This window comes from Leuresthes tenuis, unplaced genomic scaffold (assembly GCF_036924035.1).
Source record: "Leuresthes tenuis unplaced genomic scaffold, fLeuTen1.0.hap1 SCAF_10, whole genome shotgun sequence".
Classification (NCBI taxonomy): Eukaryota; Metazoa; Chordata; class Actinopteri; order Atheriniformes; family Atherinopsidae; genus Leuresthes; species Leuresthes tenuis.
Genome location: NW_027325364.1, coordinates 18,104,503 through 18,130,100, shown reverse-complemented (window position 1 = coordinate 18,130,100; position 25,598 = coordinate 18,104,503). Strand labels below are relative to the sequence as shown.

The following is a 25,598-nucleotide window of genomic DNA, read 5'->3' as shown; positions in this document are numbered from 1 at the left end:
AAGAGGAACTCAAAATAGAGGGAAAAGTACACCGCTCTCTCTTTCACTGTAAGTGCCAGGCACCACATGTGTTGACACTTCGAATAAAAAAAAACAGCCAGCAGGGTAACTCGATATGTATTCTTTAAATATAAATTAAATGTTTTGTTAGCTTTCACTGTCGTTCTGTTTGCCAATTTCTTGCTAAAATAAACTATCTTGCATTTGTTTACAGTGCGCCAGGATATTGCTCACATATGTGGGGCTGTTATACACATTTGACCTTATTAAGGCACGTCAAAGCCCAGCAATGTCTTGCACAAAGCCAGGCGTGAGCGCAAGCGGAGACCCGTAGATTGTTGCTATCTGTTAATATTCATTTTGCTTAAATATCACACAGTGGCTCAAGGTTTAACAGAGACGTCTTTGTTGACGTTATCACACAAAGCTACGGTTAGCTAAAGTTGGCTAGCACTTATTGATTTTGGAGGGATTCAGCTGTTCATGTGGTCTTACACACTGCTTTATACACACCGGGCATCTTTCTTGTTGCGTCTTGGGCTTGGAAGGGAAAGAATTTAACACCACCCTCCAAACTTCTTGGATATCGACTGTCGGACTTCCAAGTCCCGTACGCACACCGTTGTGGCATATTGCTTTCTGCTTAAGCTTGACCGGCCTCTTGTGCATAGTTACGGTTGCTAACGTAGGATTGGACAGAAGCTGTTTGTGGGAGGGGCTTAGCGAAGGGTCAATTGTGTCATCACACATTACCAATTAATCTTATAATTTCTAAAACATTCAAATGATTTTATTATCATACTACATTTCAAAGCCATATTCGTTCCAATATTTTTTTTAAATTGTTCCAAAAAACAAAACAAAACAACAACTCTGAAGGCCAAGGGCCTCTATTGGCTCTGGGGCCCTGGGCACACGCCCACTTTGCCCATGCGGTAATCCGTCAAAAGACTGATGGCTATTTTCACTTCGCAAAAAATGAAACAATGCTACCACAAGTGTTCCACATGATTGGCAAAACTTTTGCCAACATTCTTCATCAAACTAATTCATCAATCCACCGTTTGTTTAAATCCGCATTTGCATTTACTTTTGGGTAGTATAGTTTGAAGTGAAGGTCCGAAGTGCATTATTTTCCTCAGGGATGGAGTCGAATGTAAGATTTAAACAAACCATTTCTTTTACTTAAAACAGCCGGTGAGTGAAAGCACAAATGCAACATTCCTCAAGTGAGTACAGTAGTGAAATACACACTCTGAATCACCGAATAAACCACATTTATTTTCTAATTAAAACAAACTCATCAGTACAGTTTGATCATAAAGAATCTTCTTAATGTTATTTATCAGTAATTTTCTTAGATTTTTTTTTTCAATGGATGCATTTGCAGATGTTCTGTCGATGTATTTGTTGACGAGAAACGTACATATGTTCTTTATTGTGCAATATTTCATAGGAGAAAAAATATATATACACAAAAATGTCATAAAACAATTTACTCTTGGTAGAAACTGTGCTTTTATTGTGAAAACAGTCACACCGGAAGTCTTTGATTGTCATCGAGAATACGGAAAACATAGTTTACAAATTACGGTATTTTTGCGGCGTAGTTACTTAAAACCTTTACTTTTTGGGATGCCTTGCAGCGGATAACCAACACACCAAGTTGACGTGAAGGGTCTGGGTTCATCTGCTGTGGAGGTTTAAGTGCAAACGTTCCTTTCATTTTTACTGTCAAGACTTTTAACCACTGTAACGTTTCTCTCCATCCTCAGTTCCTCTGCATATATAGATATGTTTGGAAAATACACCACAGATGTCACCCTGTCAGTGTTTGGTTTCTGAAAAGATGTACAAATAAATCTCTACAGGGGGATTCTTCCTCATAACGTTAATAACGTTTGTGTTTTGGAGTAGATACACATTCAGATTCAAATACTCTGAATGCCTTAACTGAAAGCAAAACTGTGTGGTGGCAATAAGAGTAGTACAGTCTGGCTATTGTTTTGTATGTGCAATAATTACTGAGTAATATTGCGCTAGAAACATTGTTTTAATGCTCATTTTACAGAAGTGTGGGGTCAGTTCTAGGAACTATTCTGCAATCACACTAATACTTGTTTTGTTTGTTTTGCAGATGTCTTTGGAGGAGAGAACGACCTTCCTCAGTACCCTCTTCATATGTCTCATGCTGTCAAGTGTGTGCGACAGCCATCCCCACTTCGCTCGATTCATGAGCTCTACATCTGTTTCTGGGTCTGCATCCAATAAAACTATGCGGAGAGGTAATGCATCCGATATGCAGTGGGGGGAAAAAAGTCTTGTATGCAAATCAGGGTTGCACTATTTTTAGTTACAGAGCTCTTATCTCATCTAATGGAAAAGGAAGGGCAGTCATTGTTTTGGAATACACTGTATAAAATAATATTGGAGTGCATCTTTATTTATCACTGCTTGGTGTAAAATGGCTCTGTTATTAAGCACAGCTCAGTTGTCACTGACCTATGCTGTGTAAAGTAACGTGTAAGGTTTTACGTAGAGGTGTTTGGGCAGTTTACCATCTAGTTTTGCACTTTTTGAATGTGCAGCTATCTATTTGTCCATGTACATATTTATTTCTTTACTTATCTCCTGAAGAGATCCATTAACTTGTGTTTATGTTCCTCTTGTACATTTTTCAAAAGATTCCTGGGGGAAAAACAACTTGGGATTAACACTTTCTTTCTAACCCCAGCCTCAGACGTAGCAGCAGAAGTAGCGGGCTATACTGATGTTGCTAAACAGATCATTGAGCTGGCTGTGAATGGTGCTGCCCAGAAGCGCTCGTACAAACGACTGGCTGACTTTACCGACACCATAGGGAGCCGTGTCAGTGGCTCCCACAGCCTGGATATGGCTATTGAATACATGTACAATGCCATGAGACAGGATGGGCTGGATGTACACCTGGGTGAGTGTGTTTGAGGTTTACCTCGAGTGATACATTGAAGTCTCACAAACTCTTGGTGTTATAACTTTGTTTTTTTTGTGTCCTTGTGTGGCTTCCTCTTCAGAGCCAGTCAAAATCCCACACTGGGTCAGAGGAAAGGAAAGTGCAGAGATGATTTTGCCTAGGGCCAAGAGCTTTGCTATACTGGGGCTGGGCAGCAGTGTGGGAACACCTCCTGAGGGTAAAGACTATACTTTGTGAAGCCAGTTAAACCCGTCATCCACTGCCCTTTTACTGCTCACCGCATCGCCCTTATCCCTTCAGGTATCAAGGCTGAGGTATTGGTGGTTCAGTCTTTTGAGGAACTGAAACGTAGAGCTAGCGAGGCTGCAGGGAGGATCGTGGTTTTTAACCAGCCATTTGTCAGCTATGGAGAGACGGTGGCTTACCGTGCTTTTGGTGCCTCAGAGGCAGCCAAAGTAGGAGCGGTGGCCACACTCATTCGATCTGTCACTCCATTCTCTATTAACAGGTATCTGCCTGTTTGTCTCCACACTTTCTCACTATGTGGTACTGTGTACATTCCTGTGAGACTGGCACTTCATTCTCAACTTTTTTTTTCGTTCAGTCAACAGTAGTACATCACGTCTTTGCCTTTCTTTGTGTAGCCCCCACACAGGTTGGCAGGACTACGAAGATGGAGTGAAGCGCATCCCTACAGCCTGTATTACTGTGGAGGATGCTGAGCTAATGTGGCGTACGGCTCAGAGGGGACAGAAGATTGTGGTTAGACTCACAATGGGAGCTAAGACTCTGCCAGATGCTGACTCTTTTAACACAGTGGCTGAGATTAGAGGCTGGCAGTACCCTGATCAGGTAGCACTGGCTCACTCATCACATATACCTGCATGTCTCACTTGTTTATCTCTATGTACCATCATGCCACACGCTCTTTTCAGATCAGTTTCTAGGTTGGTGTCAGAGTTAGTCTGTTTGACTGGATGTTCTGAGTAAATTAGACAGAAAGCAAATGTTACAATGTACTTCTTTTGGCTGAAAGACTCTTTGACTTGTTCTCCTCTGAGTTAGTAACTGCTCTGAGTTAGCTGCTCTGTCTTTTCTTCAACAACAAAGAGTCTCCTGGTTTTACTGATTGCAGATATTCCAACAGATGTTTAGTCTGCCTTTATTATGCACATGTCCACAGTGTCAGTCGAAAACAGCTGCGTTTACCGCGGAGTAGATTGTTTTTCTTTTGACTTGCACTCCCATTTCCAAAGATTCCCAAACTTTGACCATTTTAATAAAGATTTATTTCTGTATAAAGAATTGAGGGGAAAAAAAATGGCGACTCAACAAAAATAATAGGCTTGTTGAACTCAATCAAACTACTCTAATTTTTTAAACTTGTGCCAAAGCACCACCTGCAGTCATTTAGCTTATGTGTATGAAATGTTGGAGTCAGATGGGATGCAGAATCTTACTTAGCTGGAAGTAAAGACAGGATCTGATCCCATGATGTATTGTCTGAAAGACATCCCGACGCCTTGTGAAGTTATTTTCCGTGATGTAAATAAGAAGTGAAACCATTTGTCATTGCACTGCTGTATTGAAGCATCGGGTTGTTGTTTTTTTGCCTTTGCCATGTTGGTCTCTTTTTCAAGCCAGAAGTGAGAAGCTTCGATGAGAATACAACTGATTATGGGATTTGTTGACCAAATTGACCAAAAGCAGACTGAGAAGGAGTTTTTCTATCAAGTGAAGCCATAATAACTTGTAGGTAAAATGTGTTTTGTATTTCATGAGATAAGTTAATGCCTTTTTAATGGGAATGCACATAAGACTAAATTATTATGGTAAGCAGTGCCTAGTGATGGCATTAAGTTTTCAGGGAATTTCTTCTTTGGCTCTGTAGCCTTCTTTTCTTTTGCAGTGTATGGTTGTTGGTATGTCACAGGGTGAACACATTTATACAGACAGCTTATACTCATTTATACTTAAGTATAAGCATAGTTTATGCTTATACTGAAAGTCTGAAACTCATCGGTGTGCTAAACGAACACATTACGTGACGCAGCTATGCCATACGGTTTATTGCACACTGTTTCTTTGTGTGGATGTGGATAACGATCAAAACATGTCTAGCAGGTTGAACCTGATAAACAGATAAAGTGCTGCTGCAGACATCTCTTAATGCATGTGATTTCTTCACAGCAAAGTTAGCAGGATGCCCCTGAAATAAAAACCCACTGACCAAAGTGCTGCTTAGGCAGCTCTGAGTTGCATGATGCTTCATGTGTGCACACAGAGGTGCACACAGTGAAAGTGGTCGGAAAACGAAGCAGAGTGCCGTTTTCCTGCACAGTCATGACTTTTTTCCTGTAAAGACCAGCGCGAGGGAAGTTTGACGCTTTTGATGATTGCTTCTGTCTGATCAACAATTCCCATTTCCACAGAGATCCCCATTTGGATTGAAAATCTCCTACAATAGCACAGTGGGGCGATGTAAGTTTTAGTTGCACAGGATGGTGCCAGTGTTGTTTTATTTCAGATAAAATCTGTGACAGAAAACTGGGATGGAGCTTCTTGTTAGGCATTGTCAAAACATCACGTCCCACCTGCTCAATCCAAGGCGACCAAACACAAGATTTCTGACTTTGGCTCTTTGGCAGGCAGCACTGACCAAATATATACTCTGATCTCAGAGCTTATTCTGTCATTGTAGGAAAGGGAAATGAAACACATGATGTGGCTGACATCATCTCTGGCCCTGAGACTTTGCGCTAAAGCTTGCAGGAGCAGCAGTATGCATGGCTTTGCTTAGAGCAGAAGTGTACATTTGAGGTCTGGTGAGTCATCTCTTGCCCTTCAGAGTGTTCTAAGATTGCTGACCTGTTAGGATATTTTCCACCCACTCAACCTCCTCTCTTCCCATCTCTCTTTAAAATTGAAATTTCAAAGGGAACATGTACTTTTTTTGCATTTTTCACTCTGCTTCAGCCGTTTTTATGCATGTAAAAGGTCTTCAAAGTTAACCGCCGTCTATACTAAAGGGAGGTATTCTCTCCCACAGAAGACACTACCCTGAACTGTCTGAATCATTTGATGTCAGGGAGTTTTTTTTTTTCCGCTCGCATTTTGTCATCACCGTGAAACATATTTGCCGAATGCTTGACTACTGGCTAGTTTCACACTCCTCAAATAAACAATGAAAAGGTGCCGAAAGTGAGTCATTTAAAAAACAAGGGGACAAAAGGTACAGTAGGAGAAAAATAATGTGTTTTTTTAACATTAAATTATGTCAAATTATTGTAGATACCCAAAATAAGACTAATAACATTTCAATGAGCATGTGGGCACTAGAAATGTCCAAATTCCAAAGGTTTTTATGCACATACTTTATGATTATGCTAAAACCCAAATTTCGCTGTAAATTGCAAAATCATAAGTGTTTTCTTTTTTTCTTTTCTTTTGTTGAAAAATTTTCCCGGCTCCTAATGTAAGCTTGCAGCTTATCTGGTCTTCAGTTACAAAGTAAATGATTAAACCGAGGAGCTGAATGTAACAACTAAAACTCAAACAAGGGGAAAAGTTATGTTCTGAGGGTAAAACTTGTCTAAGAATTACAATAATGATACAACTGGGATGGTGACCTGAATTATTATTTTATATGCGCGTTTATGAGATCATTTCATTGAACTGGATGTTAAAGTCTCAGGACACAACCATGTATAAAGATGAGGAAACAGATGGAGATAGTTCTGGTACTGTGTGCAATCCAAGTGATTCACAGAACTTGCAGACAGCAGCAGAGTGTTTGTGAGTCTGTACTAGAATACATCTGTGCATAGAACATCTTACATTCCCACATTCTGTAGACCTACTTCATTCACATATTTCTTTATACTTATATGCTGGTACCTCTTTCTAGACGAGAACCCCTACAGAAATATGTAGATAAAGTTGTCAGGATGGGTGTTATCTGCTTTAAGCAGATAGAATAGGGTTATCACATGTTCACTCTTACTCAGAATGCCAGTTAGTACAAAAAAAAACACAGGGTAACTATGCCATATCGCAAGTATTTGAGACCAACTGCATCTCCCACTTAGTACCAGCTTTAGAGGAAAAAAAATTAGGCTTCAAAAATGTATTTCTGTTCATCATGTACAGATGATCAACATCTGTATATAATTCAGTCTCGACCAAAGTGGCGTTTTCTGCCTTGAGGCCATGTCACTGAATCCCTAAAAATATCTTTTCACATTCTTTTACTTACTTGCATTTTAAAGGAATGTTGGACCATTGGTTTGTTGTCCAGAGTTTGCTCAGGTCAGAATTTTTTTTCTTTTTAACCAGGAGCATGAGGTCAGACTCGTCCCACTGACAGGAATCCCTCCCTCTTAAATTCCTGGAAGAGGCCATAACACTCAGAACTGTGTGCTTCTCCTTTTTATTATCATGTTTTCAGGAGCCTTTCTTTCCTTGCTTGATTGATGACAAAAGCCTTTCTCATTAGGTGTACTGAATAAAATGTCACGGGTGTTGTTTTCATTATGTGTACTTTCATGAAGTATAGACAGGATACAGTTCAAATAGTGTTATCTAAAATGGCTGAATTTCCCTGATTATGTCCCACCAGCTCCCTCAGTTGCTTTTCTCTGTGTTTACACAGTTTCTCTTTATCTGAACAATCCACTAGGTTGTCTTACTGAGTGGCCATTTGGACAGCTGGGATGTGGGCCAGGGTGCTATGGATGATGGAGGTGGAGCCATGATTTCGTGGGAAGCCCTGTCACTCATCAAAGACTTAGGTAATACAGAGACAGTCATCTACAGAGCGTGGTGAAATACAAGATGAACTTACACATGTATTTACTGCAGAAATCGGAAAAGTGGCAGACAGCTGCAAGTTAAAACATTTTCCTGCTGTTTTAGCTTCAGCCTGTTTGCCATAGTTCCCTCATGTTTGATTACATAACCATCTGTGTAGAGAAGCTGATGCCACTCTAAATCTCTGCTCAGCCACCAACTCCAGGTTGATGAGGAATGACCCCTCACAGACTGCTGTGGCTGGTTTTGGTCTGGTTTTACAATCAGTGGTGTCTTCAAGGCTGGATTCACCTCTGGAGTAGAATGTCTGTGGCTTAAAGAGGGAAAATGCTTCAACTTCAACTAAAATCTTGTGTTTGTAATAGAATAATTGCTTAATGGCCTCACTGTAACTTCATATTAGTCACCATTGCAATGTTATTCACATTATCATGTGATGCTGAGTGTCACATTTACATAAGGTCCGATGTGACATGTTGATAGAGCAGTTTTGTCAGTTTGGCCAATCTAAAAGAGGGAAATTATTAATCACTAATCAGTGTCTTATATATCTAAGACTTTTAAGTGATCACAGTACTGAACAGTGGATGTTGCAGTGCATCTGTCTGACATGTTAACAGCGGTAATCTGATAACATCGAACAGAATGAATATTAAGATTCACCCTGGAGAAATATCAAAGTTTCTTTAATCTCAAATATTTCTGTTATTTGCCTTTGACTGACCTGATTTTTTTAAAAATAGTATAACAGAGAGCTAATGGATTAATTGGCAGTTAGTTGTTTTTTTTTTTTAAATATAACGACCCCTTTTTTTCTTTATTGTTAGAATTGGATATTTCTTGTTAACGATCATTATTAATTGAGTATGTTTTGAATTGTTGGTTGAAAAAAAAAGTCCAATTTTGATATGTAACCTTGAGCTCAGAGGATTTTTAGTAATGAAAGTTATTAAAGCTGCATCCCTGAAACAGTTATGTCAAACAGGGCTCTATCTCCTTGGAAACATGAACATGATTATGTCCCAGTGATCCACAGAGACTTTGCCAAAAAAGCTTCTGAGGTTTGTTCTGTTGTGATAATTTGATTTAAAATGTGACTCAATCACAGTGCAAATATTCAACTGTAAAGCTAAATAGTATGTTCAGATAGTTTTAGTGAGTGCAGTTGTTTCAAAATTGGGGCCATCGTGTTGCTGTTCTCCCTTAGAGTCTTTCTCAGAAGAGTTCCAACTTTCCCATGTTGTGGGAAAGAAGGACGTTAGGGACTAACTAAGTAATACTCATGCTGCGACCATTCAGATCGGGCTGCTTTTTTCGAATTTGGATGATTACTTTGCCTTTTTTTTCTCAATGTGACCTAACGCTGATTGACAACAAACAGCAAACCTAAAACGTACAACATTCAGAACCAAACTGGCTGACGCCTCTTTAGGTATAACCTGCACTGCTTGAATTAATGGTTAACCTTAACCCCCTTCCAACATGGCTCTATGTTGGTTTGTGACACAGACGGACCAGCATTCACACTCATACCTACAGCCAGTCAAAAATCCTAAAGTATCCCAACATGCTTGTATTTGAATTGTTACAGGAAACAGGAGCAGAGGTCAGAGGTTTGCAAGCGTACAAGAAGCATTATAAGTATTGGGAAATTTTCAGGAAGTAGATGTCTAAATGTTGAATTTAAAAAAATGGATATATATAGTATATATACTGTAAGTATATATCATCCAGGATGGAAGAAAGAAAACTTTTTTTTTTCCATAATCATAATCCAGTAAACTCCAACAACCTGTTGAGTGTGTACCATAAGGTGAGAGCAGAGAGTATCAGTTCTCACAAATAATGAGAAAATGACAATCAGTTCCTCAAACTGTAAACAATGAAATTAAACAGGTGTTTTTAGAAGAACAATACCTGACATATCAGGGCACCTGACTCAAATCAAGAGTTCGACGTTCTTGGGGACGACAGAATGCAGCAGAATAAACTGACAGCTCGAAAAGACTCATTTCATTGACGAGAACTTTTACAATCAAGTTTTTTTTAATCGTGACAAATTTTACAGAAAAACTCCAGTAGTACTAATTGCAGCTGTTATCTTTAGTAATATTTATACATTATGCGGGAATTGTTTCTGTGTTCATTCGTGTCTTCACCTGCTTGTAGGTTTGCGTCCAAGGAGAACTTTGCGAGCAGTGCTGTGGACAGCTGAGGAGCAGGGTGGAGTCGGAGCACAGCAGTACTTCAATCTCCACAAGGTACTGTTACAGTCTGTTGCTGTGCCACAAGAAAACACCACGTGAGAGTCATAAAGCAAATACCCCCCCCCCCCCCCCCCCCCTAATAAGAAACAGGAAGGGTCAGAGCATTGTGAAAGCTGTGTAGGAGTGTGGAAATGTGCTTCCAGCAAACTGGAGAGGCCTTGGCTAACTACCAGATTTTTCTCAGTGTAAAGGATCTATGCAACAGTTCACAGTCTACAGAGCTTTGGCTGCCTACCAGGCTCTGACCTATAATAAACTATATACTAAAAAAACAGAGGTGCTATCTTGTGCATGAAAAAGTACATTTTTCACCAGTCTACCATGACATGTACAGTTCATACTTTTGTTGTATGAATAGAATTTGAATTGCTTCAGCTAGCTGTGGCAGCTGCTCTAGCAACTCCTGGTGGCTGTTGGAGTGCACAAACTCTTCGAAAGTAGGTGTTAAAAGGTATAATGTCGTTTCAGTACGAATGCAGCGAGTGTAGATTTGAATTCAAAGTCAATTTCAAGGTATGCCCATGTTTTTTGGTCTTTCAGCTTTCTCTTTGTATTCATTTCTTAAATTTGCTCTGTCCCTTCTGCACTTTCTCAACTCAGGTGAACATTTCCAACTTTGACCTTGTTATGGAGTCCGACCTGGGGACATTCACCCCAGTGGCTCTCCAGTTTACTGGCAGTGACGCGGCTCGAAAGGTTAGTTCAAAGGTCAAACTGTGACTAAAAAAACACCCACAATTACACAGGCCTAAATGATACAGATTCTCTAAGATGAGACAATATTTCACCTTCTTTGCAAAATGAAGGCAGAGAAAACCAAAGCTTGACTGAGGTATATTTTATGTAGATGTGACACCAGGACATTTTCACACCATTTCAGCTTCTAGGGTCTGCTGTACAATGATCATATCATTCAAGTAATGGATGACATGATCTCAGAGTGGCAATTATGCCCATTAAATAATACTGAACCATGCTTGAAAAGCTCCAGCCTCAGTGTATTGAGTTGAAAAGCATGTTGTTGTGTTCATATCAACAGGTGATGGAAGAGGTGGTTAAACTTCTGGCTCCCATTAACACGACCAAACTGGAGGCCAATGGTGAGGGCACAGACATTTCACCGTGGATGCAGGCAGGAGTACCAGGTCAGTTCAATTAATATATCTCTGTACAACTTGGGGCAAGTGTTTATATTAATAGGACGTCACGGTTTAACATCTTTGGAAAAAGTCCCTACGCTGTGTTAGTTTAGAAAGCTTTGGTTAATTTTAGTTGTTATGCTTTCAGTGACTTCATCTCCTGAAAGTGATTCATGGAAAGTATCACAGCCTTCCTACAGTTTAGAGAAACGGAAGCAGCAATTCACTTTAAGCAGAATTTCTTAAAAGATGTTTAGTTTTCAGTGAACTAGTTTTCCAATCGAATCTCCAGACATCCATCTTGATATCTATGATGAAAAATCACTGTATACTTTGCAACAAAAGGAGTAATTATTATTCATGATTATTATATGAAGAGTCCCTTATCAGAAAACAGTTTACTTTAATTATCAGGTATTAGGGTTTTCTTGCTCAGACTTTGCTTTGTTCAAAGTAACCTCCTGTGGCTATAACAACAGCATGGCATATACGAGGCTCCCACAAAAGCTTTTTAAGGTATGTGCCAGGAATTGCATTCCAAGCTTTCATAAGTTCATCTAGTGAAAAAGTGCCGATCCGTGGGACGCACTTGATCGACCCAATTATTCCCAGACAAGCTCACACAGAGAGAGATCTGGAGACTGAAGGGGCCAGCCCATCTTTCAAAGAACACCTTGTTCTTCTGTTTTTTTTGTCTAGGTAACCCTGACAGAGCTTGAGAGAATGCTTAGGCTCATTATCTTGTTGCAAAACAAACTTTCGACCCACAAGTCTTAGTCCAGATGGACCTGCATGATGCTTTGGGATGGAGTGGTACTGTTCTTTCTTCACAATACCCTTTACTTCAAACAAATCTCCTACTTTATCACCTGCAAAACATCCCCATTCCATGGCATTACCACCTCCATGCTTTACGATGGGCGTTACACATGGTGCTTTAAGAGGTTCACCAGTTTGTCTGCGGACATAAACGCTGCGATTTGAACCAAATAGTTCAAACTTGTTTTTGTTCTTTCCAGAGGACTTGTTTCCATTCATCGTAGGTCCAATTTTTGTGTGCTGCTGCCCACTCATATAGCTTTTAGTGTTTATTGCAGACATACAACCCTTCAGACTAGCCTTTCTCAAGTGTCTTTTCACAGTTGTCAGGGATATGGGTTTTGACCTTGTCGTGTTGATTTCCTCCCTTCTTTGTGGCGCTGTTTTTTGCCGATCCATCTTACTGCTGACAATGACATGTTTATCCTCTGCTTTTGTAGTAACCCACGTTCTTCCATTCCTCTTTCTATCGTCATAACTTCCAGTTTCTTCTACTCTTCAGGGTGTAGTGAACCCCTTTGTCGGACACCATTAGGTTTTGTAATTTCTTTACTCAGTGAACAGATCTGTACTCTTGCTTCTTTCTGTGGTATTTGGTCAGCGATATGAACTCAGTTGAGATTTTTGGGGATTTTTATACGCAAACTCTCAAAATCAAAAGAGCAAAATGGATAATGCAAACTGATTTCTTTTGCACTGAAGTTGTGACTCTTTTAGTTGCTAAACATTTATTTAGCAATGGTCTGACAACACTAATATATACATATATATATATATATATTTATACACATGGGCTAATGCCTATCAATAACCTATTAATTCAACTGCCTAATGTGGAATAAATAGAAACAACCACATTCAAATCAGATAAAAATGTAATGTGTGGTGTGACTTTTCAAATTTCCCCAGACAATGTTTCTGTTCCTTTTTACACAGACCTATTTTCAGTGTCATCTCTGTTGAATGTGGTGTCTTCTGTAAGACTCCGATTCCACTGCAGCTCATTTTGAACTGCGGTTTATAAGTGAAATAACAACTTTATTGTTGAGACTTTACTTTTATGCATTACTTCCATTGGGGGAGAAAAATCTCAAGAATGTTGTACTTAACATCCAGCAGTGTCGTACTGAATGAAGTCAAGTGGGGCGATTCCATCATTTTAAGGTTGTACCCACAAAGAGAATGCGTTTCTAACACTTGGACAAGGAACTAAAAGAAGACACATAATATATATTCTATATAATCAAACATTTATTTGTAACAGTGGAGCTGGTGAGGTTGGTACTTTGTACCTTCCTTCCTTGGAACTCATGAGGAAGTGGAATTTCTCCAGAAATTTCTCATGCAAATTTGCTTAGAAATAAGACCAGTAAATAAACTAGTAAAAGATCAGTCTCAAGTTTATTCTGACAGGGTTACTAATAAGGTTGTATACGCTATTTGCTCTTTGGTGCTTTGATACCATAATATTCCAAGTCCTCAGCATTGCTGGTTGTTCCATATCCTACATATGTCAACTGCTTACTGTAAAAAGATTTACAGGTATGGAAAAACTTGACAAAGTAGTGAGTGGTCACGCCGAATCCTCTGGTTCTCGAACCACCTTAGATAAGCTGCACTCTGAGGGGCCTTCCTCTTCGTTTTCAAGGCTTAGTCGAGGTCTCTTTGATGGTCGCTTTGCTACTGTTGGGTGAAGGAAAAGTTGCGGGCTGTCCAAAGGGAAGGTGAGGGTGGAAACACCACAATCACTGCGAGGCACTCTTGTCTGGGTAGCTTCAAAACACATCCAAAAAACACAAAATAAGCTAGATTAATCTTAGCAGGAATAAAACCGAGCACAGAAATTTGTAATGGTGTAAAAACAATTACTACTTATGACTACAAACCTGTGCTTGTGACATTATTCTGCGGTGTGCCTACTAATCTTTTCTCTAAAGGGTCTGTCTGAGAGGCCAAATGTCTTAGAACAGGTGAAATATGAGACGTGCCGCTGTTATCCTCTTTGCTCTGAATGAAGGAAACACAATTCATCCCTCAACACAAATATAACTCATGAACAGAAAACATGGTAGCGCGATGCAGCTGTAATATTAGTGGCGCTTCCTTTATGGCCGACCCTCTTGTCTGTTTCAAATTTTGGTACCTGCGACAAATTTGCTGGCATAGAGGAACGCAGGCCGCGGATGCCCTCCATCAGTGTAGACACCACAATTTCATTGCTTTGCAGAATGCTGCTCACAAGGCGTTCTTCCCTCTCGTGGCTTCGCTGGATCTGCTCCATCCAGGTCCTCTGCATCTGCTGCATCCTGTGGATGAGCAGTTCCACATCAGATTTACGACGCCTCCTCTTCTCTGCTGGTGCCACTCTTGGCTCTACAGAAAGAACTGGAAAATTATATATGTTGTATGTACTTACCAAAGGAAAATAATGCAATGTGGTTAACTTTACAATCTGGGAATAGGAAGCGCGTCTTGGAAACATAAGCTAGCATGCACTGGATGCTGACAGAATATTGAAGAACTCACTCGGTAAATCCAAGGTAGGATTGCCGGTAGTCCTCTGGAAATGAGGAGTGCTGCTACTCTGCATTTGTGATGTGGGAATCTTCTCTGATGACTCTGATGAGTTTTCATCCAGCTCCAGCACTGTCTCGGGCGACTCCTCCTCTGCTGCCCCCTCCAGGTCACCCGCTTCCAACACACTGTCTACAGAAAACAAAACAAAACAAACAAAAAAAGAGCTTTCAAAAATCCCAAACACGCTATCGTGTTAGGCATTTGTTAAATTGTACGGTCAAAGTTTAGTTTATTTTACAAGGGGTTTTGTGCAGACTTCTTGAGAGGAGAGCCAAGCCAAGAACAAATGAGCGAATTTCGCCACCGGAAACAACTCAAAGATTTCAGAGCGATTCAAACAAACCTCACCGTACAGACTTTTTAGACCGAATCACTTTTGCAACAGTTAGCTATGACACATTTTCTCAAGCGAAAAACGTCTCTCGTGCAGCGCGGCCCGTGTAAAAATGGCCCATGTTTCAACACGGTCTATTTACACCGCCTCACAGTCCTACAGCTGTGTACTGCGGGGAAAAAACACTTAACTACTCATGCACTTCACAATACTATACTTTAAAAAGTTAAATACATGTGTAATTATATATTTTTTTAACCTCACATGTATCTTCTACGCGATAACGTTAATCACCAGTTGTCAAATCGTGCATGGGCGTTCATGCACCAGCTTGCAGCACATCAAGTTAGCTTCAAACAACTCACCTGAGACGGAGGGAATTAACCCTATGTCCAGGCCTCGCTCTACGGATCGGTATAATGGCTGTCCTCCAAGCAGCTCCTCCAATATTTCAGAGTACGTGCAAGAGAGTGGATTGCTGCCACTTATTTGGTTGTTCTTCTTGGCATTGTAGTAGGCCTGCTTAAGGTGCTTCCAACGAACTCGGATTTGCTCGGCCGTCCTTTTAAATCCAGCCTCTTCCATTTGTTCTGCCACTTGTTTAAACAGACGGCCATTCCGTGTTTTCCTACCGTCCATGTACTTCAAAATATTTAAGTCTCTCAGTTGGTACAGCATGAGCTCGGTCTCTTCGTCACTCCAAAAATGAAGGGGTCTTGAATTCGCCATGTTCTTGTTAAAATGGTCCGTTAGAGAAATAAATTGGGCTCTTGGTTTCCTGTTACTTCCGGGTCAAAGCCCGAGACCAGCACTGTGGCGCACGCGCTGAACGCTTTGCCACTGGGTCGAATTGAATGTATACACGCAAGAGATTCGACTCCCAGCCGCATTATTTTGGGTGTCATTTCTAACTGAGGTATTTTATTTGTGAGGATTTTATTTACACTAATTCCATTTTTTTCCCTCTGTAACATCATATAAATTATTTGTAATTTGAAAACAGGAGGTGAGCCACATACCAGGTTCTGGTGTGTCTTAAGGCTTTAAGACATTTGCAAATCTAATTTATACAGTCGGTTGTAATTAAGCCAACCGAACATGAATATTTTGTCTCAAGGAGTAGAAATGGTTAACCTGTTAACTGTGCCCTTGTCATTTTCAGGCTCAAGTGTTAACTCATGGTGCCTTGTCCCGCAAAAGGCACCCCATAAAATAATTACACCCATATGATGCTCCTTTAACACATGATATGGTGCGAGTAGCTCATCTCAAAGTCTTACTTTGATTTTCCACTCCGAGTTGTACGTGGTATCCGGAGCTTTTCATCAACTGACATTCCAAGCAAGCTGTGCCTACATTAATAGTAAAAACACTGCAGATCAGTCATTGGTCAAAGAATCCTCATCCATGGCCATTAGTGTCTGCAGTAGCGCACAAGTTCTGCATACACAGACCTGCCGGTTTGTGGGAAACAGAATTAATTTGCAACAGTGCACACAGCTTTCACATCTGTGAGGATGTACAGACATACATGGTGCATATATCCATGCACATGAACTACAAACCCAAGAACTCAGTTTATAAACGGTACAGATTTATTCAGGATTCTTTTTCTTAGCAGACTACTGGTGAAGTCTGTAGTGTACAGCTATTATGCTCACTCAGCTTGGCGGTTCTCCAGAGCCGCTCAACTCACACAGTGCATCAGCCATCTACAGTCTTAGGGTAGTTTTGTGTCGTTTCTTGTGGTGCCGCAGTTTCACACAGCAGAACGACAACAGACAGCTGACTCTGAGGGGACACAATCTGTAATGGACAGCAAAGTAAAAGAGTCCAGTGGTACGATGTAAAACTTAACAGGATCAAGTCCAAAAAAAGGCAACTGACGTTTTACCAGTCAACAGAAAAATTTGTTTTCATGCAGATCTACATTATTGCCAACACTCTAATACAGAGGAAGCCTCTCTCCTAACACTTCAGGGTTAGAACAGACCATTTATTCAACGTACAGCCACCAGTAATGTGTTATTTCATTGGTTCACTTGCAAAGTGAATAGTGATTAATCACCAATCATGATCCTACAGATATCCAAATATTGAGCAAAAATAAGCATAAAGGATGAATTTGATGTCCTTTTTTGTATTTTGAGGGGAGGCTTACAGTGTCAGACTTTTAAATCCTCAGCTCTAGTACAAGACTATTGTTAAAAACAGCCCGTTTAGCTAGAATGGAGAAAAACTGTACTGGGCCATCGATTACCTTAGTTTAAAACCCCATTTAAACTATCGTTTCTCTTTTACGTTAAAATCTTCACCACCGCTGTCTAGTTTTAATAGCAGTCAAACTGCACAGTATTTAGAAAAACAGTTGTGGAGACAGTAATGAACAGATCAGAATTATTTACTAAAAGATACTCTGTCACAGTCTATTACTGATATTAACATATTTCAATCGAGCAGCTGGAGGTTTGGTGCCAAGGACACTTAAAAAAGGTAGTTTTACCTACCAACTATTTCACTCCAAAATCCAAGTTGTCGGGTTTCTCAGACTTACTGTTCACTCTTTTCTTGACCACTTATACAGTTGTTTTCAGCTCCTTAGAGCTCTTCCCCAGCATCTTGTGTCAGAGTGTGCCATTTTTTGTGGAGTCTGCTCCACATACAGAGTTTAAAAATCTCTGAACTGTGGAGAAACACACCGATGTTGCCACCTTCACTTGTTTCCTGGCAACCAGTGCCATGAGGAGAACTCTGATGTAGAAACGGGGCAGCTCCGGCTCCGTCTTTTCCTAAAGTGTAGTCATTTGCGATGGCGGACCGAGGTGATCGCAACATTTCACCTGTGGGAGCAGATTAGTCAGACATTGAATTTTGTTGGCGAGAGCTCAGTTTTCAGTCGCAGTATGCACAGCGCGGTGGTGAGCTGTGGAGTCTAACTTCACTTCAGATTTTTTTTGGGGGGTGAAATGCTGGGATGAAGCTCTTCCCAAATCAAGAGAGTGTTATATGGACACACCCCGTTATTAGCTTTGGTCTGTCATTCACCAGCTCCTATCCAAGATGACTGAAAAGGTAAAAGACAGAAACGCTACACCACAGTAGTCTTCAGATTCATGTTGAATCCTCTGCTTTGTGAACCATTGTCGACGTGCTGCATTCTGAAGGGCCTTCCTCCTCGTCCTCTGCGAGGTTGAGTCGAGGTCTCTTGGACGGCCTCTTTACCAGGGTTGGTTGTAGGAACAGCATGGGACTGTTCAAGGGGAGCGTGACCGTGCACATACCGTGATCTCTGCTGGTCACTTTAACCTGGGTACCTTCAACGCACATTAAAAACAAAAAGTCATCCTCGCGGCTGTGGCTGATTTAGCAATATTACACAGTAGTATACGGAGCAGTTTCATAGAGGACAACATACCTGTACTCCGGAAGTGATTTTGCAGAGTTTTCATGGACAGCTGCGTGCCGACCGACCTCGTTTTCGGGAAATCAAAGTCTGGTGGGTCAGTCTGGGACGCCACGTGTCTTATAATAGGAGACACTTGACAGTTGGCGTTTACACGACATTCCTAAACAGTGACACAGAGAATAGGAGCACTTTATTCGCCCATCATCAAATCAAACATCTTAAACCAGAAGAGTTATGATAGTCAACAGATGACTTTTGTATTTCAGTCTTGCAAGCAATGTTGGGATGACGGACACAACATTCCAAACTGGAAGATTGCATTTTTGGGCACAGATCGTTGGACTAACCTCTAAATAAAAATAAATAAAGTAAAACGTTCTTTGATCTGATTGGTCGAAGCATGCCAGTGATGGATGGTCCATCAAATCACCTGATCTGTACTTTATTTAAAATCGCTCCTCTTTTGCTTTCAATCCAGCCCGTGCTCAGCTCAAAGCAAACCACGCTTTGAAGAGGCTGCATTGCGCAAAACTTCCAGGCACTTTACTTTGTTTTGAACAGAATTCACATGTGAGCGTCTACAGCCGAGCTGTGGGTGCGCGGCGACGTTCCACCCAGCAGCTCCACACCTCAATACCAAGCTGTAGCTATAGTGTTGCTTTGGAAAACAACCCCACAACTTCGTAATCTTACGTATATCGGTGCTGGTGAGTCTTCCGGCGGGCTCATCAGAGTGGGTACTGCTCCGTCTTTCAGCAGCAACCGTCTGGAAAACCCAGCACAAAACTGTGCCCGGTTCAGGAAGCAGTCCTCCGTAAAATGAAGCGAACATAATACGAGGTTGGGGCTGTACTGCTGGGGGATAGTGTTGAAGATGAATTTCAACCACTGGCTCTTCTCTTCGTCTTCTTTTGGGAGTCCATACAAAGGATATTTGCGCTCGCAGTGAAGAATGCAGCGTCTCCTCGACATGGCGATACCACTATAAAAAAAAAACTCTACCTCGTTTTATGGCGGTGAACATCCAACTTTACCGTTACCGCCACCTTCTGCCCCGGAGAGTGGATCACACCGTTAATTACAACTGTCCATCTAATCAAGGGTACAAGCAATGTGAAAGCTACTCAGATTGAACTAATCTTCAGTCTGTGTTCACGTACTTACAAAAGATAGATCATTTATATTTATTCCAGACGCCATGCTTTGGGAGTGACTGCGTCACATTCCAATGTCTTCTTTACAATTCACACCCCCGATGAGCGAGAAAAATTAATACAACTTTTAAAGCTCATGCAATTTAACCCGATGGTCTCGCAATAACGTGACCAGTGGCAGTATGGCGGGCTTTTACAAGCTTGACAAACCTGTTTCACCACCTCTGTGGGGATGGGGACAGCATCGGGGTTCAGGAGAAGCAGCTTCATAAATCCAGCTTTAACCTCTCCAGGGTTGGAGAAGCACTCGGTCGTAAAGTGGAGGTTGCACACGTACAGAGGGGTGGAGGGCATGTCGAACCGTCCCATAGCATGCAGCCAGCGCAGGGCCATCTCTCTGTTTGACGGCAAAACGTGCAGTCCCTCCGTGCTTTTACACTCGGGATAAGCACATTTCCGACCCATGTTTCACAGCCAGCCCTGTGACAGTAGGCAGGAATAGCTAACCATGCTAAAACTAACTTAAACTTCTTCCTTGTTTGGACTGCTCGGTAGCTGATAATGTAATTAGTGAAACACGCATTACCGCCCCCTACTGGACTGAACTAGAAAGTGAACTGAGGAAGGCGAGGGGTCCGTGAAAACAATGGCAAACTTTTACTCCATCAGGTCACTCCTGCTTTCAGGGAAGTCACCAGTTTTTCCTCAAATGATGGAGCAACCACAGAACACATCATACCATATGTGAGAGCACCGACTACCAATCTTTTGAGCTCACACCAAACTGACAGGACTGGGAATTTTAGTGGCGATTCCTGAAAAGCCGAGTTTCCTCAGGGCTCATTTTGACAGCGACACACACACACTGCAAAAACATTTAGGTTGTCAAAATTACAGAGCGTAAACTTTCAGCTAACATGCTAATGGCAGAGTCAAAGCTTAATTATGACTCACATACTTACATTCTCCTCGTCTGCTTTTCGGCCACGGATAGTTGGTACCGATCCCTCTTTTAGAAAAAGTCTTGACGCAAGTCCAGCATTGAACTGGCCAAGATTGCTAAAACAGTCTGAGGAAAAGTGTCTGGAACACACCAGTAGTCTTTTGCCAACTTTTGCTGGAGCATTGCCCTCAAAAATAAAGTCTATCCACTGGGCTCTTAAATGACCGGTGGCTGGGGGTCCGTGCAACGTTGGCAGCTCATCTGTACAGCTGAGCACAGAGCATCTCGCATATGAAGCTTTCTTCATGGTTCCTGCTGGTTCCGTACATAAAAGGAAAAGATGGAGGCTTCCTCTTCTTTTTCTTCTTCTTCTTCTAGGTTTATTGGTGATTGACGATCTAACTTAAAGGCACATTACCGCCACCAACTGGACAAGAGTGTGGAACAGGAGATTTTTAAAAACATTTCCCAGCTGCCTCCTCTATTTAATGTATGCTCGAGACCTGTGTGTTCTATTCTTAAATGTGTTATAATCTTGCTCTCCTCATCTTGTGTGTCAACAAAAGAGTGAAGTGGGAATAGACAATACAGCCTCTAATTAAGGCGTTATCTGTCTTTATTTCACAACACTTTAAGACGAATTAATGAATGCGTACTATTGCACTGTTCAGAGGTGCCTTGTTGATGTTATTGGGGACTTTGTACACACGCGTCCAGTGCGGTGACGTCATCGACACGCGCCGCTGCAGCACAGCTTATTTACTTTGTGCTTTGAGACAGTCGGCTATCTTCACACGGGGTTTGCTATTGCTAGTTTTGTGCAACATGACAGACTATTTATCAGATTTTGACGACCGTTACTTTGAGAACGATGGACGTCCTTACCGTCTTGAGCTAGAGCATACGGTTGAAGAGCTCCTGGAAAGGAGGATGCAGAATCAGAGAGAGGAACAGCTGGCCAGAGAACAACAAACCGCTGCACGTCAGCGAATCGATACTAACTGGTGGCGTTCTTGTGGACGACCTGTGCCAACAGAGGAGGAATGCCTTTATTGCTCCGAGTGGAATTTGAGGCCAAGAGACACACGTCTGTATGTCTCCAGAAATTACTCACAACTGTAGAGGATTTCTCTCTTTGATCAACCGGGCAGTGGTAGAGACGTTTTTTCGTGTCCTTAAAGTAATCTGAAAGACCCAGCCAAGGCCTGCAGGACCGAACGGGCAAAACCCCCCACCCACCCCACCGGATCGACGGACATTTCACCGTTTTGAACTTTCAGATATTATACAGTGATCCATGTGCACACGTTATAGCCTAATAATATCATTATACAGCTTCAAAAGAAATGCATTACCTTCACTGTGTCTCTTTTGCCTTCTGCAACCATCGGGATGGTATTCTTCCTGAGAATCAGACGCCGTCCTTTCTGGCCTTCATTCTGTGTCTTAGGGGGACAAAAGTCTTCCGGAGCGAAGTGAGCACTGCAAACCCGATGATCCATACGCTTCAATGCTCCCACTTCAGTTTTCAGGTCCATTTTCAGCGCAACTAGCCAGAGCTTTAGTAAATCTAGGTCGCGAAAAGGAAGCCTGTGAAAGCTGAACTTCGTCCAAATACTTTTGTTTGGACAATTTGGAAATACGCAAGCATGAACCATGTTACTAGCCGTAGCAAACTCCGTGTGAAGATAGCCGACCGTCACAGAGGATGGAGTAAATAAAGGTTCCCACATGGTTGCCGCGATGGCTCGCGCGAGGTGTGTGGATGACGTCACGGTGTCGCGCCAAAGTAGTTATCCCTGCCAGGATTTGTATCCCCTGACGCGGGAGCGCGCATTCACTCTGTGCAGCTATTACAAACTATTTCCCCCTACTTCCAGACAAAAATAACACTATGTTGGTTATTTAATACATGCTTCAAAAATCGGTTTCATAATATTTTGACGATGTTTAATGCATGTGTGTCTACTGCACAAAAACGGTGTCCAATAACACGTTGTAAGAAGTTTATGACTTGCACCACTGTCAAGATATTCTCCAGTTCAATTAGTTTATTCGAGATTAAAACATGGATTAAAATATAAACTGTACTCTCGTAGCCTACTTATGTTGAAGCTGTGACTTTTTATTTTCAAATAAAAGTTAAGCAGAGAAACATTTAGCTGTTTACTTGGTTTGTTTTGTTTTACAGTAAATAAAATGTTCTACATGTCGCATGCTTTTTCAATATTTGAGTAAATATATTGATGATTCATCTGCCAGCCTGCCAAAAATGGTATTCTCTCTCTTTATAGTTTGTATTACAACCTACACCATCTTTTCTCTCTCCATAGATACCTCAGGTGATACCCTATAACTACAGTAATTTTGCAGAAGTTTTGTCTTTATTTAGTGGAATTGCATAGGGGACATGGATTCTGGCAGGCGAAGAAATACTGGCTGATAATCCCTTTTCTAAATTCACAATGAAAGGCAAATCCAGTGGGTCTCCTGACACCTCTCATTCCTCTAATAAATTAGGGTTATTCCAATGGATTTCATTTCTACATTTCTTGGCCTGCCCAGTAGAATTTTCTTTTCTAATGCTTGGGCCCTTTTATACTGAATCAAAGTATGTGTCTGCAGCTTCTTTTTTTTAGGCACCTGGATACTTTCTAGATTTTATGGCCTTAATACAGCTGCCATTCAGTCAAGGTACAGTCTTTGTTCATCTTATTCCGGATCTCTTAGGGGACGTCTACTTATCAATTCACATCTGTTTTATTGCTTTCCTATGATGTATTATGTGGATTGAAATCCACATCATATTATATTGCCTTGTAGTGATTCTCCAATGTCCCCTAAAATATAACAACTTAATTTACTGCATGGATTATAGTAATTCATTATATCTATAGTACCTTTATCTGTCCATTCTTAGATATAAATCCATTCCTGATAGTTACCTATATGCATAACCTTATAACTGATTTAATTCTGTATGAATACTGCACCTCCTCTTCCTTTGCCTTAATCTCTGTATTTTTCTTCTGTTACACCAAAGTAAAATGAACATAATTAAGATGATCCAGCCCATGTCTGAGAAGGTTGTGTCTCCTCATTTAGAATTGAACTATTCCCCAGTGAAGTCCCTGAACATTTAGATATTTCTCAGCTGCTTTGATAATGATTTAAATCCTTTCAGTTCTACCTTTTTGATCGTGCTGAACAGCTAACCATAAAGAGTATAAAAGCAATCTTATTCACTTGTGAAGTCTCTTCATACAGTTTGTCACATCTTTTACATTTAGCAGTATCTCTAATGCTTGTGGGATTTTGTCTCATCTATTGTGCATTCTCTGGAACTTTCTTCAGTGCTTCTGCATAGCTGATTCCCTGAGCCACTTTTACTCACTGCACTTCTGCTGCTCTGTTGCTACTTTCACACCTATGGTATACTGTGCCACAGTTACAACATTTGAGCTTTGCCCCCTTTGCACATTTACCATACTCACGTTCTCCTGCATGCCTTTGTTTTCCTTTACACACAGCTGCTACATGTTCAAATCTCTGGTATTTAAAACATCCAAGTGTTGGGGGAACATAATGTCTCACTTCATAACGCATGTCTTTCTTCATAAAAAAGAACCAGAACTGAATGAATCACATTTTATCCCGTGCCTGGTTGTTTTCAGACGTTTGACCTCACTTACATTTGCTTTTGAAATATTCCCTTTAACATCTTCTACTGTTTTGTTGACTGGAATCCCAGTGTTAACTCATCTAACCAATTATCTGTCATTAATCATAGAGCATTGCATTTTCTTAAGTAACAAACTACGACCTACTTCTCAGTATTCGATCACTCTTCACCTATTCAACTTCTTCATTTATTGATGTGGTTAACTGGATTGGATTGCGGTCACTAAAATAAGCTCCTCCTTGCAAAGGTTTAACACTAACCTCCTCAGTATTCCTCAAGTCCTTTTTGTACTCAAACTATTCTCCCATTACGGTCACTATTATCTGACTTATGAGTACGCTTCTTTAATGGTAATCATCTCTTTAAATTTAGAATATAAGAATAATGTTTCTGCCATCAATGAAACAGATTGTTTTCTGATGCGGCACCAAAAGCAAAGCACACTTAAGTGTCTGAAGGACAAACTGATGCACAGATTGAAAAAAAAAAGGTCAATACATTCAAGTGTAATGAGTTCATGAAAACCAATAAAACTTTTCATATTTCGGTATTTTTTAGAACAAGAATTTGCCAACAAGTTTTGATAAGTCCTCCACAATGGTTTAAACCAGTGATGCAGTGATAATATTTGTTTTCAGGATGAGAGATTTTAGATCTCTGAGTTGACTCCTCACCATGTGATGCTTTGTGTGACAGTTTGTGTTTCACCTTTAATAACTGTGTGGGACCCTTTCGCTGTATGTTTCATTCAGGCGCCAGCCTTCATGTGGCAGACAGTCGTTACTTTTGGTTCCACCACAGTGAAGGAGACACCATGACTGTTCAGGACCCCCGAGACATGGACCTCTGCTCAGCATTGTGGGCCGTGGTTGCGTACGTCGTGGCCGACTTGCAGGACATGCTGCCAAGGCAGCACGTGGACGACCAAATTGGGATTAATTAGTTGATTCTCAACACCTAAACTGTTGATTAATGAGAAGATATAAAAACAGATGGATTGACTTCCTTTGTCAAAACCTGAAGGGTCTCAATGCAAGTGTGTACAAAAACCCAACCCAAGTGACTAATGCTTATGTCATTAAGCTACAAAGAAAAAAGAAAAACGCATTATGTTTGGTGTGTCTCCAGGTTTAAAAACCAAATCTTTGGTTCTGATGTTCTGTCTTAGACAAGAGCTGGACAAGGAGAATTTAGGATTTTCTCAGGTACTGTTTTATAAATTGTGCTGCAGAGTGGATGAAGATGGAATATTAGTCTGAAAGTGAGAGACTGAAGATTTAAAAAAAAAAAGTAGAATATAATTCATAAGATTGTAAGAGAGCATGTTCTGTGTGAATATGTCAGTCTCTGGGCAACCAAAGCAAATGAGCAACATTAATGTCATCAGACAGTATGGATGATGCTAAAACTAGTTCCTGTCAGTTCTATTTTTACTGTTTCCTGATTTACTCCTGCCTGTTTTTTTCATGATGCCACCCTCACACTGTATCTGACATAAAAAGTGTCACAGCACCA

At 40.9% G+C, this 25,598-nt stretch overlaps 4 protein-coding genes across 9 annotated transcripts in view; 1 reads left to right on the top strand and 3 right to left on the bottom strand.

Annotated features, from left to right (window-relative positions):
* The window catches only part of dscc1 (DNA replication and sister chromatid cohesion 1), a 116,761-nt gene that overhangs the window by 85,709 nt on the left and 5,454 nt on the right, over positions 1-25,598 (bottom strand). The window lies entirely within an intron of this gene.
* On the top strand, positions 1,552-25,598 carry LOC140316676 (carboxypeptidase Q-like). 2 transcript variants are annotated; one of them, XM_072394602.1, is made up of 11 exons: positions 1,552-1,678; positions 2,138-2,285; positions 2,735-2,950; positions 3,054-3,170; positions 3,254-3,461; positions 3,598-3,805; positions 7,632-7,743; positions 9,932-10,023; positions 10,630-10,725; positions 11,069-11,174; positions 24,836-25,598. In XM_072394602.1, the coding sequence occupies exons 2-11, from the start codon at positions 2,138-2,140 to the stop codon at positions 25,024-25,026; spliced, it is 1,494 nt and encodes a 497-aa protein (XP_072250703.1). In that variant the 5' UTR covers positions 1,552-1,678; the 3' UTR covers positions 25,027-25,598. The 2 variants fall into 2 exon arrangements, with proteins under 2 accessions (XP_072250703.1, XP_072250704.1); XM_072394603.1 differs by having other exon boundaries at positions 1,552-1,701.
* On the bottom strand, positions 13,321-15,724 carry LOC140316675 (uncharacterized). 2 transcript variants are annotated; one of them, XM_072394600.1, is made up of 5 exons: positions 15,264-15,724; positions 14,514-14,693; positions 14,131-14,372; positions 13,874-13,994; positions 13,321-13,760 (listed from the first exon to the last, which is right to left on the bottom strand). In XM_072394600.1, the coding sequence occupies exons 1-5, from the start codon at positions 15,625-15,627 to the stop codon at positions 13,561-13,563; spliced, it is 1,107 nt and encodes a 368-aa protein (XP_072250701.1). In that variant the 5' UTR covers positions 15,628-15,724; the 3' UTR covers positions 13,321-13,560. The 2 variants fall into 2 exon arrangements, with proteins under 2 accessions (XP_072250701.1, XP_072250702.1); XM_072394601.1 differs by having other exon boundaries at positions 14,131-14,360; positions 15,264-15,723.
* LOC140316673 (uncharacterized) lies at positions 16,472-22,156 on the bottom strand. 4 transcript variants are annotated; one of them, XM_072394596.1, is made up of 3 exons: positions 21,757-22,156; positions 18,314-18,464; positions 16,472-18,212 (listed from the first exon to the last, which is right to left on the bottom strand). In XM_072394596.1, exons 1-3 carry the CDS (start codon positions 22,132-22,134, stop codon positions 18,010-18,012), a joined length of 732 nt encoding a protein of 243 aa, XP_072250697.1. In that variant the 5' UTR covers positions 22,135-22,156; the 3' UTR covers positions 16,472-18,009. The 4 variants fall into 4 exon arrangements, with proteins under 4 accessions (XP_072250697.1, XP_072250698.1, XP_072250700.1 ...); XM_072394597.1 differs by lacking the exon at positions 21,757-22,156 and adding an exon at positions 20,421-20,858; XM_072394599.1 differs by lacking the exon at positions 21,757-22,156 and adding an exon at positions 19,669-20,315.

Bases quoted from the DNA above. Each gene is read 5' to 3' on its own strand.
- LOC140316676 (XM_072394602.1), top strand. From the start codon at position 2,138: ATGTCTTTGGAGGAGAGAACGACCTTCCTCAGTACCCTCTTCATATGT. The intron at 3,806-7,631 runs GTAGCACTGGCT...ACAATCCACTAG, and splicing joins GCTGGCAGTACCCTGATCAG to GTTGTCTTACTGAGTGGCCA. The intron at 7,744-9,931 runs GTAATACAGAGA...ACCTGCTTGTAG, and splicing joins GTCACTCATCAAAGACTTAG to GTTTGCGTCCAAGGAGAACT.
- LOC140316675 (XM_072394600.1), bottom strand. From the start codon at position 15,627: ATGGCGAATTCAAGACCCCTTCATTTTTGGAGTGACGAAGAGACCGAG. The intron at 14,694-15,263 runs GTGAGTTGTTTG...TGTTTTCTGTAG, and splicing joins GTTAATTCCCTCCGTCTCAG to ACAGTGTGTTGGAAGCGGGT. The intron at 13,761-13,873 runs GTTTGTAGTCAT...TGTGTTTTGAAG, and splicing joins GAATAATGTCACAAGCACAG to CTACCCAGACAAGAGTGCCT.
- LOC140316673 (XM_072394596.1), bottom strand. From the start codon at position 22,134: ATGTGGGAACCTTTATTTACTCCATCCTCTGTGACGGTCGGCTATCTT. The intron at 18,465-21,756 runs GTAATGCATTTC...GTCACTGTTTAG, and splicing joins GCAAAAGAGACACAGTGAAG to GAATGTCGTGTAAACGCCAA. The intron at 18,213-18,313 runs GTATGTTGTCCT...TGTGCGTTGAAG, and splicing joins AAATCACTTCCGGAGTACAG to GTACCCAGGTTAAAGTGACC.